Source organism: Lichenostomus cassidix, chromosome 6 (genome assembly GCF_008360975.1).
Source record: "Lichenostomus cassidix isolate B80296 chromosome 6, HeHo_3.0, whole genome shotgun sequence".
Classification (NCBI taxonomy): Eukaryota; Metazoa; Chordata; class Aves; order Passeriformes; family Meliphagidae; genus Lichenostomus; species Lichenostomus cassidix.
In genome coordinates, this window is record NC_139487.1 from 12,296,339 (window position 1) to 12,317,017 (window position 20,679).

At 49.1% G+C, this 20,679-nt stretch overlaps 2 protein-coding genes and 1 long non-coding RNA gene across 6 annotated transcripts in view; 1 reads left to right on the forward strand and 2 right to left on the reverse strand.

Annotated features, from left to right (window-relative positions):
• On the reverse strand, positions 1 to 1,835 carry LOC146435209 (uncharacterized). Its single transcript, XR_014853175.1, has 2 exons — positions 1,714 to 1,835; positions 1 to 1,382 (listed from the first exon to the last, which is right to left on the reverse strand). It is a non-coding gene; the product is annotated as an uncharacterized LOC146435209 (long non-coding RNA).
• Positions 1,682 to 16,641, forward strand: ACTR1A (actin related protein 1A). Its single transcript, XM_085064960.1, has 11 exons — positions 1,682 to 1,849; positions 7,472 to 7,536; positions 8,438 to 8,513; positions 9,246 to 9,371; positions 10,147 to 10,271; positions 10,580 to 10,796; positions 11,728 to 11,820; positions 12,557 to 12,731; positions 13,585 to 13,646; positions 14,023 to 14,063; positions 14,438 to 16,641. Exons 1-11 carry the CDS (start codon positions 1,802 to 1,804, stop codon positions 14,538 to 14,540), a joined length of 1,131 nt encoding a protein of 376 aa, XP_084921086.1. The 5' UTR covers positions 1,682 to 1,801; the 3' UTR covers positions 14,541 to 16,641.
• The window catches only part of SLC68A1 (solute carrier family 68 member 1), a 16,894-nt gene continuing 10,930 nt past the window's right edge, over positions 14,716 to 20,679 (reverse strand). For all 4 annotated transcript variants that reach the window (XM_085064954.1, XM_085064952.1, XM_085064953.1 and 1 more), the window contains exons 7-9: positions 20,065 to 20,236; positions 19,305 to 19,498; positions 14,716 to 19,085 (exon numbers count right to left, since the gene is read on the reverse strand). In XM_085064954.1, coding sequence (XP_084921080.1) covers positions 18,832 to 19,085; positions 19,305 to 19,498; positions 20,065 to 20,236 — 620 coding nt within the window. In that variant the 3' untranslated portion in view covers positions 14,716 to 18,831. The remainder of the gene's footprint in view (positions 19,086 to 19,304; positions 19,499 to 20,064; positions 20,237 to 20,679) is intronic.

A 20,679-nucleotide genomic window follows, 5' to 3' on the forward strand; every position in this document is an offset into this window, starting at 1 on the left:
GCGGCGCGGAGGGCGGCCGCGCCTCTGTCCCCGCCCCACGTCACGCTGCTGGCGCGCCCCCTAGCGGCGGCGCGGGACCCCGCGCTGGGCGGGGCGGTGGGCGGGGCGATGCCGCGCGAGGCGGTGGCGGGAACCGGGAGCGCAGTGCCGGGGGAGCGGGAGAGTCCGCACCTGGGCGGGCCCGAGGGAAGGGGATGTTTTTATGCTGCCTTTACACCTCCTCCAGTGCTCAAGGCACCTTTACTCTCCTCGTGCCCTCTCTGTGTCCGTAAGATCCTTGGAGGCAGCTGGAAGCTGCCCGCAGTTAAAGGTTGAGGGCTCTCTGATGACGGATTGTGATCTGTGCACGAAGCACACTGACGATCTGGCTCATTGCTGAGTTGTAATTACACCTGTGGTCATGCAAAGCCAGGTATAGACATGTGGATGGTGCAACAGTCCTACACACCTTTGCTAGAGCAGGGTCCTGCTTGTTAATCAGCAAATAGAAAAAACGAGCTATAGAGTGCTCAGAGGAGGGTGAACGCTCATGCTCGCATTTCTCACTTAAATAGGTGAGAGTTTATTCTAAAACCATTCAAGACAATTCTTGGGAGAACACATATGGTCAAGAAGCTGACGAGCTGACAGACAAGTGACAATCCCCTGATAAAGGAGGTGAGCAGTTGGTATCCTCATTTCTCACAGTGAAAAAAAATGCATTTTTCCTGTTAATGTGACACTAATTTTTGTGACATCTGTCCGAGAAGTCAGCTACAGTCAGCTGAGAAGTTGAATGTAACAGAGTCTGTATGAAAGGATGTGTTGGCTCAATACACACATCAGGAGTGCCTCCTGGCATTCAGTGGAGTTATACAACACTGGTCTTAACTTAAACCCCTCAATCCTGTTGTACAAAACCTTCCTCTTTTACACTAGGTGAATGGGGAAGGTTGCTAAAGGTAAGCATCTCGGATGAGACTTGTCTAGTAGGGCTAAAGGCAGGAACTACAGTAGAAATGTCATGTCTTCAGGGGAGATGTGAGACAAGACAGGCGAGTCAGCCTTCAGGTACGCTCACTGGTGTGGAAGTTCATTTTTACTCATTTCAAGACCTAGAGTTTCAGTCATCGATTATTTCAAGTGCTTTTAGAACATTTAGTCAATGGAAAATGACATTGTTGAATACTGAAATGCTCATGATGTGCATTCTTTATCCTGACACATCTTTTGTGGTTCTCGAGCCTCAAAATGGAGAGAAACTGGTATTTCGTGGAGGGAACAGATGTTTTATGACCAGTAGTTCGTAAAGATGATCCCATGAAATGATGGAACAATAAAATTCTTTCCTTAGTCACAGATCCCCTCTACAGAAGTTGATGGGATCACATTTTCCTCCTTTCCTATTAGAAAAAATTAGGGGGGGGAGGAATCTATTAAGCGGAAGCCAGCCAATTGCGATGCAGCGTTTTTGGTGGAAGTACCAAGCTATCCCTGGGACCGCAATATCCACCGGTTTCTCGGCCGGGGATGTGTCCGCAGCATCCCTTTTTCCGCACTCCGCCTCCCAGCACGCCCCGCTCCTGCGCCGGCCTACAGCTCCCAGCCTGCCTCGCTCCCGGAGCCGGACTACAGCTCCCAGCATGCCCCGCTCCCGGCACACCTCCCCGCTGAGCTCTGCGCAGCGTCGGACTATAGCTCCCAGCAGGCACCGCGGCCGCGGGAATACATCACCCAGGCGGCGTCGCGTCGACGTTCCGCGCATGCGCCGCCGGGGACTGGGCTGTTGCTCCCTCACGGGCGGCTGCGGCGGGTCCTCGCCATGGAGTCCTACGACGTGATAGCGAACCAGCCCGTCGTGATAGACAACGTGAGTGCGGGCGGCCGCGCGTCCCGGGAGCGGGGAGGGCCCGCAATCCCTTTGTCATCGTGGGCGGCCGCGCCCCGCCCGCCGCCGCCCCCCCCTCGGCCGGCCCGGCTGCCGCCTCCGGCCCTCGCACAGCGCCATACGGCGTCCGTGAGGGGCGGGGCTGCTGCGCATCGGCGCGCCGCGATTGGCTGGGGCGACTGGCAGTCACCCGCCGCGGGGCCGCTGCCCCGCTCTGGGGGGCTCAGCCCCCGCCGCCGCCGAGCTGCCGCTGGCTGGGAGGGGCGGCGCGCCCCCATTGGCTGGGGCGGCTGTCAGTCAGCGGGGAAGCCCTCTGCTACCTGCCGGAGCGGGGCGGGACTGTCGCCGGAGCACCTGAGCTCATTGGCAGCCGGTGCTGTCAATCAGGCGGGGCTTCCCCAGCCCCGCCCCGCCCCTCTTTGTGCCAGGGGGACAATGGGGGTGCTAGGCCAGACCATGGCCGCACTCCCAGCATGCTCCGGGGCAGGCCTTGGCCAGGGTTCCGTCGTGCTCCTGGCAGGCCTTGGATGGATCCCCACAGGCTCTGGGCGTGCCGGCGCTTCCCTTGGCCCATGTGGGACATGGAGCTCTCCAGCAAGGCCGCATCACAGGCCCAGCAAGAGAGAGCAGGCTTTGCCCCCTGTACTGCCTCTCCTTCAGTGCATCCAGCACACTGGTCACAACAACGCAGTGCCGTTCACGAGGCATGGATTCCCACGCCTTGGAATGCTGCTGCTGAAGGATCTGTGCCCAGCACGGGTTGCATCAGCTGTAATTTGACAGCATAGTGTGGTGTTGCAGATGGCTGCTCCAAGCTGCTGATGCTGCTCATTAGCACAAACCAGATCTTCAATCTGTGTGTTATATAGCTCTGCAGGAGATGAATGACAGTAATTCCGTGCCTCTGTGAAGTATTTCTGGATCCAGTTCTGATTTGCCCCATTCACACTGCCCTCCTAGGAGGAAGGACTATCCAGGAAGGGGTGGGAGGGCATATCTTGGAGGGAACCTCCTTCAGTGTAGTGAGTCACAAACCCGTGCTCCTCCCTTCTGACCTCTACCGCCAGTGATTGAGATTGTGTTGTTTTGAAGGGTCAGTACTGTGCTCCCTTGTTCCTCCACAAGCTTAATTTCTGCTGGATCTTTTTGCCATATGATGTGGGCTTGTTAGCCTGGCACTTCTCAACCTATTGCTTTAACTCCCCATAACGTAAATGGTTGTAGGTCTTCTCAGATAAAGGCAGTTATTTTGCTGACCCTTCTTTTATTAAGGATCCCAATCTGCTCTCTACAGTTGGAGCTTTCTGATACAGTTTTGGCTTTGTTTCTTTCCCTAGAATCTTACAGCAGAGAGATTTGGGTTAGACATTGAAGGAAAGCATCTAACAGAAAATGAGAGTAAGCAGTAAAATTGGCTGTGTTGAGAAAAACATGTATCTTCATTATTGAAGATATTAAAAAATGTGTTAGGTTGATTGTTTTTAGGAATTACTGAATCAGCACTGATCCTGCTGTGTTGTTAAGTGATTAGCTAAACATTAAAGTTATCTCTAGGCATTCTGGTACTGTGAGGATGACTTTGTTGAGCTATTTGTGTAGTAGCAGCCTATATTTATTTTCAGCATGTCCTTTTGTTATTTAGTGCAATGATTGCTGCCCCTGCCTCAGACCTGAAGAAAGGCTCATGTGCCAGCAGCTGATTCTGTGTCTTTTTTCATTTTATCAGCTGCTCTTATAAAAGCTAATTCTTCTTGCCTCTCTGATAAACGAGCTCCCCCCCTTCCCCTCTCTGTACAAGAAGTAGAATGGAGCAGTTGTTGTGACATCTGCCTGGAACGCTGGCACACTGTGCGCCGAGGAGGCTTGTGGTGACACTGCATTTTTGGTACTCTTTGGAGTTCAGGCAGGACAGAAAGTGGAGCTGCACAGAGCAGGTACCACTCTTCCCAGTGCTTTTCCATTACTGCTTTCCCTCAGAGAGCTGCAGGCACCTTCTGAAGGCTGACTGTTATCCTGTCTCACGTGTGCCTGTGTGTGGGAAGGTGCAAAGGGGGAAGTGAGATACTGAGCTGGTGAGAGCCAGACCCCCCCAGTCCCTGGGCTGCTCTAGTATCTCAGAGTGTTCCAAAAGGACATGAAGTTCCATAGCTAAAAACTCAACAAGGAGGCTTTTTTCTCTTACCAAACAGTGCTCTTAGCTGTATGTTTTCATCAGGGAGAGCTTTGTAATGGACAGTGAGGGGTGGGAGCCATACCTCAGCACAACTTTAATGCACCTCATTGTCTAATTTTTAAGAGTTGTGTTCCCATCTGCAGTCCAACAAGCTCTCTCTGAATGGTCTGGGAGCCCTGCTGAACGTAATGCACATGTAGATAGTCCAGCTGTGGCCTAAGTGCAAATTCCTTGACCTCCATGGAATTATCTCTTGTTTGCTTTGTAGTCTGAGTGGTGGCATTTTAAGCAGCTGAGCTGTCAGTAAGGGCGGTTCTGTCTTTGGTTTTTTCTCAATCTTATAAATTCTGTATCAAATAAAACAGTTTTACAACAATATGAAATGTGCACTCTCCATAGAAAGTGCTACATGGAAGATTGATTGGTGATTTCCGTTTGAGTCCTAAATGCATCTGGATGAATGAACCCATAATCAACTGGCTTCATCCACAGAGCTAGTGGATGAGGTATGCTCAGTTCCTTCAAGGTGCTCACAAAAATTTTTCAAGAGTTTATCTTCCTTGACCTACACATTTTACACATTCTTTTATTCTTTTGCTCAGATTAAAATTTAAAAAAAAGAAACAATAAACCCCTGACAAACAAAAACAAGTGAAAACCCAAGCAGGATAGTTATTGGTGGAATTACATGAATCTGCAAATTTTTTAAAAAGTTTTAATAAGTCAGAGTTTGTAGCAGAATAGAAGATGCATGTGTTTTTGATTATTTGAAACAAAGATGGAAAAATAGGTCTTTAAATCTCCTGAATCAGGGTTATTTCAAAACATAAACATTTTCCTCTCATTGCATAGGAATCTCAAATTGGTCTATAATAAACAGATTTACTCAGTGTGCACATATCTTCAAAGAAGTAAAATGTTTTCAAGAAAAATTGAACAGGTCAGAAAGTGCAGTCAGGTCTTTGTAGTGTGGAGATATCAAACAGCTGTTCTTGGTTTATTCCCAGGCACTTGGAAGCACAACTGTGTTAAAGCCTCATCCCACCAGCACATTCAAAGCAGTCATTCGTCTTTGACTCCAAGCTGGAGTTCTGAACTCCCAACACATTTGGTTAACTTTGAACTTCAGTATGTAAATCTTAAAAAATATAACTTGGTGGGAATCTCACCAGGACATGCTGGGTAATTTTTGGCTTGACATAAGGAAGTTTCAATCTCTAAGTTAAAAGAGGAGCATCATTGTTCTCCTGAAACCGGTTCCCTGCATCAGAATGTGCTGGCAGCAAGATCAGTCATTATCTTGGACAAAATATTCAATAAGTGCAATATGCTTATGTGGTTACGTTACGTTACTGCATTTCATTAAACTTTTTTTTTTTCCAAGACTTGACACAGGCTGGTATTCTTTCCCAGGTAGAGGGTTGTTTATAAGCTATGATAAGAAAAATCAAAATAGTGATTTTGTTTTATTCCTTGTTTCACTGTGGAGGGAATAGCCAGAAGAGTGTCTCTCTCAAGAGAAGTCTTTTTAACATTTCACAGGCCACTTTGTCACACTGGTATCAATTAGTGCAGACCTTGGGATGCAACTGGAGCTGAGTCCCTCGAGCCGAAAGGAAGTAGTCCTCCTCAGTTGGCAGCTTGGGTGTGCTCCTGGAGCCAGCCTGGCTGCAGGTGTTTATCAGGAGACAAGGATTCAAGCAATCTACCTTTCATATGCTTTATAAATAGCTATGTCTGGTTTGCAGGGTGTTCCTGACACTCACCTCCTACAGATGTGTCCTGACAAATCTGACTCTGGTGGTTCAGAGGCAGGAGTATCCCAGCTCTGGTGGCAGAACGCACATGCTCTGTGCAGAGCCTGACATCCCGGCTGAAACTGCTTGTGTTTGGAAGCAGCTTGGCAGTAAAGCACTGGACTGTGAACAGGAGAGGCTGGGGCCACCCCACATTCCTTTCTGCTGAGCCTGCTCTGGCTGGTAACCTCTGACACTGGGATGGCGGCAGGAACTGCTGCAGCCAGGGCTTGCCTGGCAGAGCCCTGAGCAACTCATCTGGCCTCAGCCTCAAAGTGAAAGCAGTGATACTGACCCGTGAAGAGGTGGTGAGGAGCAGAAAGCTATCGAGGAGCTGTGTTGCTACTCCTTTTAAAATGCTGTGGGGCAGCCAGAAGAATATCTTTCTGGCCTTAAAACTAGAGCAGTCCTGCTGCAGATCTCTTGGGAGTGAACAGGCACTTCACAGGTCACAGCTGTCAGTGCAAGCTCACACACACTTTGGTCCCAGCATGAGGCCAAACAGAACTGCTCCTCTTTCTGCAGAAGAGCTTGCACCCATGGTAGTCTGGGATTACCAGTGAAACAGTTTATCTGAGGAGATCCTATGAAAATCCGCTCCTTAGCAAAACTTGGGTGTTCCTGCAAGCTGCTCATTGTTTCAAGATGTCATTCTCTTGTGCAGGAAGTGGAAATGGAGGAGGGGAAGGAGTCAACACAGATCCAAGTTGATGATGGTGTTCCCAGGATGATTCTGGACAGGGATGGAACTGTGGGGCCAGATGCCAGGCACTGACTCCCTGCCAGGGCCTTGCTGTGGCCGGTTTTAGCCACTCTGTATTTGCTGCTTTGAATGTTGCAGAAGGCTCTTTGGATCTGTGCCTTTCTTACTGCCATCCCTCATGTCTTCTTTGTCTCTTCTGAACAAGCTATCCCATCAGCTGTGCTTCGTGCCCCCAGCCTTTCCCCTTGCAGTCTAACCAGCACCTTTGTCCTTTCCAGACCCCAGTCTGGGTTGGTTTTCAGTGTCTTTTCTGACTGCATTTCTGCCTCCTTTGTATTAGCTAGTTCATCCACCACTCGATCATCTTTTCCCTCATCTTCTCTCCAATCTGTTTACCACAATCCTTTTGCTTCTTCCTTCTCTGCCTTGATCCACCCTCCCTCCATTCCTTCAAAATTTCCTTCTGAGAGGCCTGTAGCCTTCATTCTTCCAGTGCTGCCTGAAGCTGGCAGAGTTCAGTTGCTCTTGCTGGGCTTTCTGGAGTGTTCTTCTCTCCCCAGAGGTTATCTAATATCAACAAAAAATTGTGGAGTGTGGATTTAGCCTCCTGCACCCCTCACAGTAGCCCTGGATAGAAAAATACACATCTTTACACGGCAGCATTTGGGTGTGTGCAGAGCAGTACCAGTGTGTGCAGGGTGGTTGTGCCCTGTGAGATGTGTTGCTGCCAGGGAGGGTGCCAGTCACTCCCTTCAACAGCCAAGCTGGCACTTCCCATTCCCAGCCAGCCTGGAGAGTCAGTCCCTGGGGAGCTTTATTCCTAGTAGAAAGGAGAGGATCTGGCAGTGCTGATCCTCTTTGCTACTCCTCTAAAACTTGTGAAGATGATGCAATGAATGATAAGCTCACATATTTGTCTGTTGCTCCTACAGGGTTCAGGTGTGATTAAAGCAGGTTTTGCAGGCGATCAAATACCAAAATACTGCTTTCCTAACTAGTAAGTATTCTGCTGGTCTTGGTAAGTCCTTAGTACCATGTACCATTTCTTTGATATGTAGAGGGGAAGAATTGCCCAGTTTTATAAATGGAAAAATGAGTTACTCTTTTCTGCCTGCTGCAAAGAAGCATCAGGGAGATGAGAGCTCCACTGTTAAGTACTTTGAGATTTTTGGGGACACGCACACATCATAAAAGATGACATAACTTTGTCAGGCTCAACACACAACCAAAGCTGTAGGATCCTTTAATGTGCACACATGAGTAAAAGGACATGAAAAAAGTAAAATTTGGGATGAGAAGTGTCAAGACCTGTATTTTTTCGGTGTGTGGTATGATGTCTTGATTCCTGCCAGACTTCCTTGTAAGTTTTCTGAGAGTTTTTCCAGGATGAAGACTGCTGGAACAGGAACTCTGAATAGTCACTGGCTTTTTTTTTCAATGTGGTGGGTTTTTAATGAGTAATTTTAATTTGTGTTCTGAGCAATGTGTTCTGTATGGGATGGTGGGGTATGGGACTATAAATGTCTAATCTGAGATGTCTGCCTGAGATCAGGCAGTACATGTGGATCTGACAGCTCAGACAATTGCTCAGTCTAGCCACATTCATCCCAGGCACTGTTGATAAAATTAAGTCCTTTCCCTGAATAATCAGGGAAAATGTGGCGCGACTCAGCTAGTTTATGTCCAACCAATTCCGAACGGTCTACAGTCTATCCCTGTCACCTCTGATTCTGAGATTAGCTCAGAGCAAACCTGGGTCTGTCTACAGCTGGTAGTGCCCCCAGACACACCCATTGCTTGAGAAGGTTCTGGTTAGGACAGAGAGGAACACAAAGCAGGCATCCTTAGGTGCATCTGAGTTCTCTGTAGAAGTATTTACTCTCTTGTCTCTGTTCTAGTGTGGGCAGACCAAAGCATGTTCGCGTTATGGCTGGTGCTCTAGAAGGGGACATTTTCATTGGTCCAAAGGCAGAGGTAAGAACTCCTGTACACTGCTCTTCTGCATATATCTCAGTGTTTTGCTGTAACAGGGGGATGTGGCAGTTGGACTGTGGTTCTTCAGTATTGTGTGTAGGCCTGAAGAGTAGAACAGATGGTCACTTGCATGTGTGCCCAAGGTGGAGTGGGAAGCTTCAAGAAATTCTTGTGCCAATCTGCTGACCACAGACCTAGTTTCCAAGACCTTCCATATCTCTTCTTTTTAGGCTACTTCTATCTCTATATGGTTACATATTTTCTACTGGGAGCTTTAGAAATGGACCCTACTTGATTGCTGTATATCTCCCCACTGTGGTCAGGAAGCTTCTCTCCACAATCCTGCTTCTGTCAGCATGTAGTCAGTTGTGTGGTCACATTTCTTGTGAGCCCTTCAAACTGCATTCCCCAGTACCACCCTGTTATGTTTTATATCATGACTGAGCTGGTAGTACAAAGATACCATATGATAGGTGTTTGTGTGGTGGCATGAAAAGTGTTAGGATGGAATATTCTCTGCAAATGTCAGACACAGACATTCCTTCTTGGTCTTGGCTTCTCTGGGAGAGATGTTTGTGATGAGTGTTCAGGTTTTGCCATGTATGCTATAGATAAGTTATCTTTTAGTGGAATCAAAACTGAAGTTGAGTCTGACAGTAAGTCACAGTCACAGTGCTCAGAAGTGTGATTGTTGGAGGCTCTGGTGCTCTCTTGTCCTTTCTGTTTGCTCAGGAGCACAGAGGTCTCCTTGCAATCCGATACCCGATGGAGCATGGCATAGTGAAGGACTGGAATGACATGGAGCGCATCTGGCAGTATGTGTATTCTAAAGACCAGCTCCAGACGTTCTCAGAAGAGGTGAGAGACCGCATTATGTAAATGCACGAGTGTCATTCAGTGTGTGTGTAACACCAGGAGCCTTGGATCTCTGGGAAAGATTTGGGACTTTTCCTTTGCCCTTCTTTATAAATGTGTGTCTGTTGTAAAATTAGGCTCTTTCACCTCTCAGGAGATATGGCACAAGAAGTGTCCAAGCAGAATTCTTCTCCAGATCTGATGTCTGGCCTGACTGAAAATCTGCCTTTCACATTTGCTATTTACATTTTCTCTAATGGTTCTGCTCTATGCCAAGTGCTTCTGACTTTTCCTGTTCTGCCTGCACATCAGGCATATCCACTCAGCAGTGACATGATTTGAAGTGAGGAAGGAGAAAACCACAGTCTTGTGGTCTGGAAGGATCTGACCAAAAATTATTAAGTGTCTGAGAGCAATATAAGTTGTGGAGTAGGAATATTTCTGTCTGCTTGTGCTAAGACCATATGCCTTCGCCCTTTTTTAGGGTTTGTGTATTTTGGCTAATCTGGCTGAATTTTGTCACTGAGTCATCTTGTTTGTCCTTCAAGGGGCAGTTACTCACAGAGTACATATCCTAAACACTTCTTCTTAACTAGACCAGAACCAGTTGGTCTTCCAACCTGATAGCGATTATTCACAGTCTAATACAGCTCAGTAGCTGAAATTACTCCTTTGTACCTGTCCTCTTGCACCAGTGGTTCCTAAAGCATAAATTTTTAGGAACACACCCCTACTTCTTCCTGGTTACTGCAGCACAGCTCCTTCTTCTCTTCCCCAGCATCCTGTGCTGCTGACAGAAGCACCCCTAAACCCGCGCAAGAACAGAGAGCGTGCTGCTGAGGTGTTTTTTGAGACCTTCAATGTGCCAGCACTATTCATCTCCATGCAAGCTGTGCTTAGCCTGTAAGTGTCTTTCGTCTTTGATTTCTGTTTGTGGAATGTTGCCGTGAAGTCCATTCTTTTACAAAACAACCTGTGGAAGCTTCACTGATGTCTGACTTACCCCCTTTTCATGCAAGAACTGAAGCTCAATTTGTGTAATAAAGAGTTGACAGGAAATTTGCTGAACTGTGAAGACAACTTGGGTTTTGAGGGTTTTTTAACCCCTGTTCATGTGAAATCTGTGCTTCTCGAGTTGAGCATGGATGTGCTGCATGCCTGGACTCACTTTGAGTTGCTTGTTCTGACTTGAGCCTTTGTCCCTCTGGTAGCTACGCAACCGGCAGGACCACGGGAGTGGTGCTGGACTCTGGGGATGGTGTCACCCATGCGGTTCCCATCTATGAAGGCTTCGCCATGCCCCACTCCATCATGCGGATTGACATCGCTGGCCGGGATGTCTCCCGCTTCCTGCGCCTCTATCTCCGGAAGGAAGGCTATGACTTCCACACAACCTCTGAGTTTGAGATTGTCAAGACCATCAAGGAGGTGATGCTCTGCCTTGTTTCTGTGTTTGTCCTAGAGGGAATTTTTTCTCAAGGGAAGTTGTGACTTCTGGGAAATGTGGGAAATCTGGTGGCAAGTTCCAGCCTACCCAGCTCTACACTTAAATCCATTATCTATATGTGAGGGAGTCTACGACCACTAAGATGGTTAAAGGACTCTCGTATGTGGAAAGGCTGGGAGAGCTTGGACTGTTGAGCCTCAAGAAGAGATGGTTGGGTAGAGTCTCATCAATGTATATAAAAGTCTGAAGGGAGGGTGCAGAGAAAACAGAGCCAGACTCATTTCAGTGATGCTCAGTGACAGGACAAGATGCACAAACTGAGGCACAGGAAGTTCTGTCTGAGCATAAACCTTTTTTAGCATGAGGGTGACCAAGTGCTGGCACAGTTTTTCTGGAGGGTTGTGGCGTCTCCATCTTTGGTAATATCATCTGGACATGGTCCTAGACAGCCTGCTTTAGGGGACCCTGTTTGAACAAGGAGGGATAGACAAGATGACATCCAGAGGTCATTTGCAACCTCAGCTGTCCCATATTCTGGGAGAGTTAATAGTCAAAGTCACATTAATCCGTGTTGAGGGGCTGTTAACATGGAGGTGAAGATGGGCTGGTGGTTCAGAATCAGTTTTGCATTTACCTGTGCTGCAGTTTTTCAGGGTCTGATGATACTTTTCACTAGCGTTTGTTTACCCTTCATGGAGTAAAATCCATGGCAGCTAGGGGTCACAAGTGGGATATTGCGAGGTAGTTTACCTGCTGTGAGCCCTAGAGGTCTTTTCTCGAGCGCATAAGACTGTTGCAATCAGTCTCCCCAAAGGAATACATGCCTTTTAATTATTAGTGAGAAAAATATTTTATCAGAGGCATTTGGGTTTACCCTTCTCATGTCCCTCTCCCTGACTATTTCCTCACCAGCGTGCCTGCTACCTGTCAATAAACCCCCAGAAGGATGAGACTCTGGAGACTGAGAAGGCTCAGTACTACCTGCCAGATGGAAGCACTATTGAGGTTTGTATGGACCACCCTCGTAGAATTCCTCATGTGAAGCACTGGGTTTCCAGAAAAGCTCCCCAGTGATGGGAAATGTCGTATGGTGTTAGATGACTGTGGATAATTTTAAAAGACCAAAACTCATTCTAGGCCATTGACGGGGCACTAGAATTTTTAGGGAAAGAAAACTTTACTAGAAACATCACAACTTCTTCTAGAAGTCCTGGGTAAGGATGCAGCATGGCAATAGGGACTCTGAGCTGTTTGAGAGCAGGCTCTGATCTAACAAAACTTTGTGCAGATCAGGTAAGGAGTGTGGGTACGTGTCAGCTCATTAAATCCAGCAGTGGTTTTATATGTGGCTTTTGTCCTACCTAGAATTGTCTACTGTGCAGAAACAGTTGTTTTGAAGAGTTAGGAATACTGCTCAGAAGACTGAGCCCACTATAGAATGGTTGAAAGAGAGGAAATACAGGTTTTACCTCCAGTACCAAGGCTGGATATGCTCCCTTTATGCCAGACCTGCTGTGTGGGGCTAAGCAGATTTCTTCATCTTTCATGTGAAAAATGGAAATGGTGTCTTTTGTAGGAGCTATTGTCCAAACTGACACTCACTTGGGATCTAGTGATGCAGTGTGCATGTCCAGGAAACTTCATTACTCTGAAGCTTCACCTAACAAATGCAGGCCCAGCTATAGGTAGTGAACAGAGCCACACTGTTCTCATCACTGTGTCCTAACTTCTGCTCTTGCAGATCGGCCCTGCCCGTTTCCGAGCCCCAGAGCTCCTGTTCCGGCCAGACCTGATTGGGGAGGAATGTGAAGGACTCCACGAAGTGCTCGTTTTTGCCATTCAAAAGTCAGACATGGACCTGAGGCGAACACTGTTCTCCAACATCGTGCTGTCTGGAGGTTCCACGCTTTTCAAAGGTTCCTGCCTCTCCTCTTTCAGTGTGCTGTGACATACCTGATCTCTTGCTTCTTTCTCATGTGAAACTGGGAGAATAACTCAGATCACCCAACTTGTCCTCTAGGGTGAGGGCTATATAAACTTTGCTCTCTCAGGGCTTTTACTGGCTAATTTTCTGTGTCCTTGTATCCTGTTGGGTGTGCAAGACACCTCTGCCCTCATACATCCCTTTCTGGGCTTGAAGGGCTTTTACTGTTCTCCTCCAATCATTGGCTGCGGCAGGACTGAATAGTTGTGTTCATTCTTGCTGCTGTAGCTCATGATAGCTGAGACTAGATACTGAAAATGGCTCTTGCATCTTCTAAGGTTTTTTTAGGTCTCTGATATGTGAGAGTTCAACGGTCCTAGTCCTGTGTCAGTGTCAGCGATATGTGTGCAGAAAAGTTTCAGCCCATCCCCTCAGGGCTCACTTGGTACCCATTGAGTTGGAGATACCCTCTGCTAGAACCCATCAGTCTGTTACCCACTGGTTGACATCTCCAAATAGACCCTGGTCTTCCCATTCAACCGCCTGTACAAATGGGCTGGACCCTGGAGGAATGCCTAGGGAAGGAGGAGGTCCTAGCTGGAAACCTTGTTTGCTTGACTCAGGTTGCTGCTTAGGAATAGAGCCAATTGTGCCAATGTTTGAGGTCTCAGTGAGACAAAATCTGGTTATGTCACTGTCTGCATTCTGTGCCTCCTCAGACTGGACTCTTTGTAAGATGGGGGATGGGATATTTGAATAGGACTTCATACATGTCCACACTGCTAGTGGTTGGAACTTGGGATTTTGCTGAGGTGCTCACACTACACGTTTTCTGTCTTGTGTAGGCTTTGGTGACAGGCTGTTGAGCGAAGTGAAGAAACTAGCTCCTAAGGACGTCAAAATAAGGGTAGGAGACATCTCTTTTGTGTTTATCACTTAACAAGTTGTTGTTCTGTGACCTTGAAAGAGCCTTGCTTGAACTGCAGCTGCCCTTTACTCTAAGCAGAAATGCCTTTCCTGAGACACTCACATGCCCAACAGCATTTGCTGTTGTGATGAAAATCAGTTTGGTTTCATCACGGAGAAGGTGGCTCCTTTGACATGACCTCTGTCCAGGATCCTGGACCACAGTGGTTATTTGGTGGGAACTGCCAGCTGTCGTTCTGTTGGGAGAGATCACATCTGTGTTTGTCAGGTGTTAGCTGGAGTGAAGTATGGGCACTGTGCTAGGAGGAGCAGACTGGGGCTTGGGAAGGTACTGACTGATTCTCTCTTTCTCCCAGATATCTGCTCCTCAGGAGAGATTGTATTCCACGTGGATTGGGTATGTACTGCACAGCAACACGTTTTGCTGTGGGATGGGGCTGGGGAGGCACAGCCTGGCAGCTCTCATGTTGTTACCCTAACTGGTGCTGTGTGTCAGGACAGTTGTGTTGCTCAGCTGGGCGTGTTCTTGGAGCAGCAGTCACCAGGTCATGTGGGAAGGGGCAGCTGGTGCCAGGCTCTATAGTACTGGCATGTTTGAGAGTAACGGGAGAGGGAGTGACTGTGCAGAGAGTGTGTCTGTCGTAGGTAACGCCCTCAGCACCTTTCTGTCATAGGGAAGTGTCATGATAGAAACAGCCCATCTCTGCAGAGATATGATGAGAGTGCCCCCAACATTTTACTTTAACCCACAACATGCCTATCTCTCCCCAGTGGCTCTATCCTGGCCTCTCTGGACACCTTTAAGAAAATGTGGGTTTCGAAAAAAGAATATGAAGAAGATGGAGCTCGTGCCATCCACCGAAAAACCTTCTAGCCCTGGGACCTGTCCTCAGTCTCCTCCGAAGACTCACTTAAACTCGCTTTTCTGAGTCCGAGTGTCTGAGAGCTGCCTGTGTGTGTGTGTGTGCGCCAGCATGCCCCGATGTCACTGAGCAAAGACGACAGCAGCAGGAGGGTTGTATTAGTACTAACTTCTTTTTTTTTGTTGGTTTGTTTTTTTTTTTAATGAAAAGGAGAAAATACCAATCTAAATTTCTCCAGAATGGCCCATTCCTTTTTCATTTCAGTCCCTTATTTTCTGTATCACAATCACATCTGTCATTGTAAAACAAATAAGCAAAAACAAAGGGAACAGCTTATAGATAACTGCCTGGCAAGCCAGAAGGGAGCCAACCACTGCAGACTGCTTGTGCAGGCTTTAGTCAGCCTGACTGCAATGCCTGGATTGTCTGGAAACACATAGCTGAGGCCCCATAGCTACTTCCTTCTTCAGCGGTGTCTTCACCATCAGTAGGTTTTTGAAGTTGTTTTTAATATTTTTTTTATTAAGAGAAAGCACATTCTCAACAGTTAAGTCCATTTGCCCCCACTGTTTTGGTATGTGAGTGTGCGTATGAGTGTGTAACTTCTTAGCCTGATGTGGGGTCTGCACCACAGCTGGAGAAGTTGATGATAGGACTTAGTTTGTATTGCATGGAGTAGAAAAAAGCAAATCTAATCAGCTGTCATTGTACTAGACGGTTATTCTCTCGTACCTTGTTTTAAATACCTTTTCTCCTCTGGAAGCAAGTATCCCGGAATGGGCGTGAAGGCACTTATGTGTTCCCCCTCAACCTGCCAAGATTTACAGTGCTGACTTCTCGTGTTCTTTGTAAGAGTCAAGGCTGTTTTCCCTCCTTCCTGCCATGTCAGGGCAAAGGGAGCATGTATTCACAGCCAGGCATAACTCTTGTGTACTTTATCCATTCTGGGGCAAAATAATAATTGGGAAGGTGCATTGTAATGTAAAAATTGTTTTATTTATTGAAATGTCTGAGGATCTCTCAAATACTGACCACAGCACCTAGGAATTACGCTTTGGGTCTTCTTTGAACACCTGTTGCCCAGCTGCCCGCTGCTCGATGTTCGCACTGCGCACAGCACCTGCACTTAGCAGAAAGGCCAGCCCTGCATCACCACTGCTCTGCAGGGACTTGCTGGTCACTGGGAATGCACCAGGGGAGAGGACAATAAAGTGCACTGGGAGGTCGGTGTGAGTGGCAGGTTTGTGAGCAGGAAGCTGTCTTGCTGGCTGTGTCCCGCTGCACTGCGGTGCCTTTCTGCTCACCTGGTGGCTGCTTTGCTTCTGCTCTAACAGCCCTGGGCAGCCTGCAGACCCGCTTGTGTTGGGGCATGCCACTGTTTCCCCTTTAGGTTTTACTTGTGCATTATTCGGTGCTCTCTTTTTTCCCCATTAGTTTTCTGCAGAACTTGGCAGTAGCAATGGAGCTGGAGTTGCTTGGTGGCAGTTCCTCCCTGTTTCCCTCCTTTCTGCTCATCGCCACACATCACCTTGGGGTCACTCTCAGGTGCAGACACGGGGTAAGAGCTGGAGGACTGCCACAGCGGTGAGGGAAAGGCCAGTACACTGCCCCAGCTGAGATGAATGTAAGCAGCAGCCAGTTGCCACTGCAGGAACCATGTTCTTGGGGCTCACCCATGCGTTTGGAGAGGCTGTAGGCAGGTGGGTGGGGTGGTCTCTCCCAGCTGAGGCCAGGCTGCTTGTTCACCTATCCCCATAAGAGCAGACTGTTTTTTAAGCAAGAACCTGCCAGAAAAGAGCCATCAATGCTCAGCCTTCTGTTGAGAAACTGGTGCTGTTCTTGCTGGTTTGCTGCAGCACACAGAGGGGAATTCCAGCAAATTCCTCTCAGTTCCACTACTGCGTGCTCCAGGCACTGCTCTCCATCCCCCCAGTCCCTCTGCTGGCCTTGCAGCAGCAGTGCTCCATTCTGTAACCTGCAGTGACCGGGCAGGACGGTGCTGTCTCCAATCTAGCGTTCGTTTGGTCTGCCTGACTGTTCCCTTGCACACTGTCCAAACCATGTTGCCTGGTGGTGCCCAGCATACTTAAATAAAGTCATTCATATACAACACTCTAGCCTCCTGGCCTACTCTTCCCACCTTTGAAATTTTAAGGAGGTAACTTGTGTTCTTCTCTTGCCTGTGCAGAATTGTTGCTGGCCAGACTCTGCAAGGAGATACCATCTCTGGTCCGGGATTGCATTCCTGGCCTGGCTTTTGAGGGAGGAGATTCTTGGGCTGCAGCTGTGGTGCCCAAATCTCCTCTACAAGCATTATCCCTGAGATTCTGTCACTGCAGACAGGTGAAAGGCTGGGATAGGGTAGCCTGGGCTGAGCAAGGATGATGCCACTGCTGTTGTGAGAACAGCTGGTGCCAGCCCAGGTGCATGCAGAGAGCAATGGGTCAAGCCATGCTCACGGGGGGGCCCTGAGAAGGTGGCACAGAGTCCAGTCTTATGACTGTTCCCTGTCTTGTGACCAGCAGCCACTGGTGTAGGAACAGGACAGAGCTAAGTCTGGGGCCTTCCAGAGCATCAGGGGTAAGTAATGCCCTCCCTCTAAGGCAGACGATCCCCTCTGACCCCTGCAGAAACAGCCAAGCCCCAGTGCAGAGTTTTATGGGGAAGGAGCTGTCCCTTTGTCTCCACCCAGCCACAGCTGTATCCCCACAGCACTGTGTCCACCCAGCCAAGCTGGAGCCACTGGCTTGAAGAAAACCATCAAGCAACTCAGAAAAAGATCATATTTAATTTATGAAATGGAGAATCATTCTCAAACTTGGTTAGAAGTTGCACAAATAACTTATGATTGAACCATTAAGAAGTACAGCAGCCTCACGGCAGGAATGTCTTGGTCCAAGACAGAAGGCAGCCATGTCCTGAGGCAAAATGGCAGGTTGGTGGGCTGAGACCCCAGAGGAAACGTGGCACTAAACGAAGAACAGCACATCCCTCAATGTGCAACGGCTTCCAACCCCCCTCTTGCAGAAGGCAGTCACAAAGCTTTGGCACATCCCTTCTGCCTGCCCCCAAACACGTCACAGGGATTGAGAAGTCAACCCCTTGCCTCAGGGACCCCTTTCATGATGGACCTGTCCATCTGCTCCCAGCCAAAACCAGGGAGACCAAAGCACCTGCTCTCCTTGGGTCCCTGGCTCAGCAGCCAGGTGAGATGATCTAACTCTGGCACACTGTTTCAAGTGCAGAGGGGCTGAGGTGTCCGCCTCTCCCCACAGGGGTAAAATCCCAATCCTGTGACTGCCCAGCAGTGTGTCAGGCTCCAAAGAGGAAGCAAAGGCACAATAGCAAGACCTGGTGTCTACTCCAGGCTGTGCTTTCCTGCAAGAATGGAGGGCGCTGGGCTGCCTCACCAGGTCACCTGGGATGGCCCTGGGCAGGGAGGCACTTCCAGTGGCTGGATTAGGGGTTGGTTCCCTGACCTTGCCCAGTATGGGAGGGGGCTCATGGTATAGCTGTGTGGTAACACTGAGTAGAAAGGGCTGTGGAGAAGAGAGGAGGGATAAGTGCATGCAATGGGATGCCCATTGAAATGATCCAGCTCAAGGCTCTGAACTCTCAGTTCAAGCCCAGCACCTTTCCCAGGCCAACAACTCTCTCTACAAGGCTACAGAGGAGGGAACCTCAGCACAAAACAGCACAACCAGCAGACCCTGGTTGTGCAGGATATTGTCCTAGGAACAACAAATGCTTAAGAGTGGATTTGGTCCAAGAACTGCAGCACTGTATGTGGGAGGGTTGTACCAGTTACTGGGAAAGGCCTTCAGGGTCCTCTTATTCCTGCTCTTGTTTGGCAATCATTCCCTTGGTCACTTGGTCCCTCAAGAGCCTCCCACTCCACTCTCCCCAAGGCTGCACCGTTCTAGTGAGGAAGGACTCCCCTCTGCAGTCTCCTGCTTAGCTGGAGAGGCTGTGGCTCCCCAGAGCCATGCCTTGGGCAGAGAAGTGCATAGGAGATGTGTCTGTTTCTAGCACCTTCTCGTTGGAATAAGCAACTCTGCTTCTTGGGGCAGGCTGGGATAAAATGTTCTTGCTTCTGAGACCAAGTGAGCTATCCCAGGCCTCTCACAGGCTGAACTTCTCTAACTTCCCCAGTGACCACCACCTGGAATGAGTAAACATTGGCATCACAGCATTTCACAGCTGAACTGCTAATATCAGGCTCTCTCAGCCCACCAGCCCTGCCCTTCACCTGCCCTCCAGCACTGGTCTGGAACCAGCAGCACCTTGGGGGCTGAGGAACCCTTAGATTGTTTTGACCTCTACTGCTTGGCCTTGTGTCAGGCTTTGCCGCTGAGCCTTCACCATCTGCAGCCGCTTCCCGTGCAGGGTGAACTGTGACCAGCTGAGGAGCTGCAGCAGCGCGCATGTGATGGGCACGAAGACGAGGAGGTAAAAGCAGCCCTGGCGAAGAGTTGGCTCCAAGACCGCAGCAGACTCCAGCTTCGGCTGGGCACTCACCACATTGTTCAGGGGGTTGCGCTGGAATATGTCGTAGCCTGGTGTCAGAGAAGAATTTGTGAGAGTGAGGACAGTGGGGATGGACTCCTTGCCCATTCTCTTTGAGTGACTGGCCATGGAGATGCAGAGACCAGGCACAGCTTAGCAACTGGAAGAGCCCTCTGCACCCACCCAAGCCACACACCACATGGTGCAGGACACTGAACTCACAGATCTGCCCTGTCCTGCTCTGCTGCCTTCCCCAGGAGCATCCTTACCTGTGTATGCACAGAGCAGCCAGGTGCCGATCAGAGGGGCGAAGGTCTGGCCCGGCTTGGTGACCAGAGCTACCATCCCAAAGAGCAGAGCTGAGGCTGCCTGCTTCCTACGGTTCAGGACTAGATCCTCATCCACCAAGTCAGTGACCACCAGGTTGAGTAACTTACAGGTCCCTTCTGTGAACACGCGGTTGCTGCAAGACAACAGGCAAAGCACTGAATAAGGGTATCAAGAAATGACAGGAAAATGTGACAGATCAGAGAAAATGGCAAGGGTGAGAAAGGTTTCCCCACACTTGAAATAAGAATTTCAGGAGCCCTGGTTACAGGAGAGGAACACTGCTATCAATAAGCCTTTGTACCATGCGGTGATGCCTAGGATCAGTCCTGATCTGTCACATAAACAGGCCTGGGGACAGGACACACCAGGCCAGTGGCTCACAGGCAACTGCAGCACACACTGAGGGCTGTGGAGGAGAGGAGCTCTCAGCAGCCGGCAAAAGCAGCTGCAGGCTGCCACCAGCCCTGCTGGCCTGTGCCCTCCTGAATATCACTGCCTCCCTTGCTCTGCAGCAGGACAGCCTGTGGATTCTGCAGTGACCCATCCCACATGCTGTCAGAGCTGGAAACCACATGGCTTATGTGTGACCCTGCCCCCTGTTCCCTGACTCCCAGGGACCATTCCTCTACTTAAAACAGGGACAATTCATTTTGCTTCCCAGGAGGCAGAGGGCAGGGGAAGCGATTGTTGCTTGCCTACCTAGCAATGAAGATGCAGAGCAGATACACCTGATCAGGTCCTGCCAGGAGCATGACAACACTCAGAGCCAGCTTCAGGAAGAAGAGTCCTCGCACCACAGCATAAACCCCACAGCGGCGGCAGAGTGACAGGAAGTAGAGGTTGTTGAGATGGGGGGCAATGTAGGAAACACCTGAACAGAGACAGAGGCACAAACAACTTGATGGAGTTTCAGTTTCCACCATGCCCCCAGGCATGATACCGAGAAACAGCAAGGTTGGGTATTGCCATCAAGACAATACAGAGTAGCTCCCCTGCACATACAAAAGGCTGCAGCAATTTACTTTGCTTTGTGGCACAGCACACACTTTCCTACAGAGGGAGACCTTCTTCCATCAACCTCATGGACAGGAAGGAAGAAAACACTTGCCCAGTGTCCTGCAGAGGCTGCAGCTCAGCCCTGGAGCAGAAATTAGAGGGGCAAGATTGCCTAACCAGACCTGGACTGCACAGAACCCTCCCAGGCTAACTCTACAACCAATGCCCACATATCTGCGGCAGCTTGGAAATGGTCCATATGCTGCAGAAGGAAAGGGATAAAAGGGCTCTGTTTTCTGCTGCATCGTAGGAACACTA

What these genes read in the sequence shown, in the direction of transcription:
- ACTR1A (XM_085064960.1), top strand. Translation starts at nt 1,802, where the DNA reads ATGGAGTCCTACGACGTGATAGCGAACCAGCCCGTCGTGATAGACAAC. An exon ending in ATGCAAGCTGTGCTTAGCCT is followed by an intron (nt 10,272 to 10,579) that starts GTAAGTGTCTTT and finishes TCCCTCTGGTAG; the next exon opens with CTACGCAACCGGCAGGACCA. An exon ending in AGGTTCCACGCTTTTCAAAG is followed by an intron (nt 12,732 to 13,584) that starts GTTCCTGCCTCT and finishes TGTCTTGTGTAG; the next exon opens with GCTTTGGTGACAGGCTGTTG.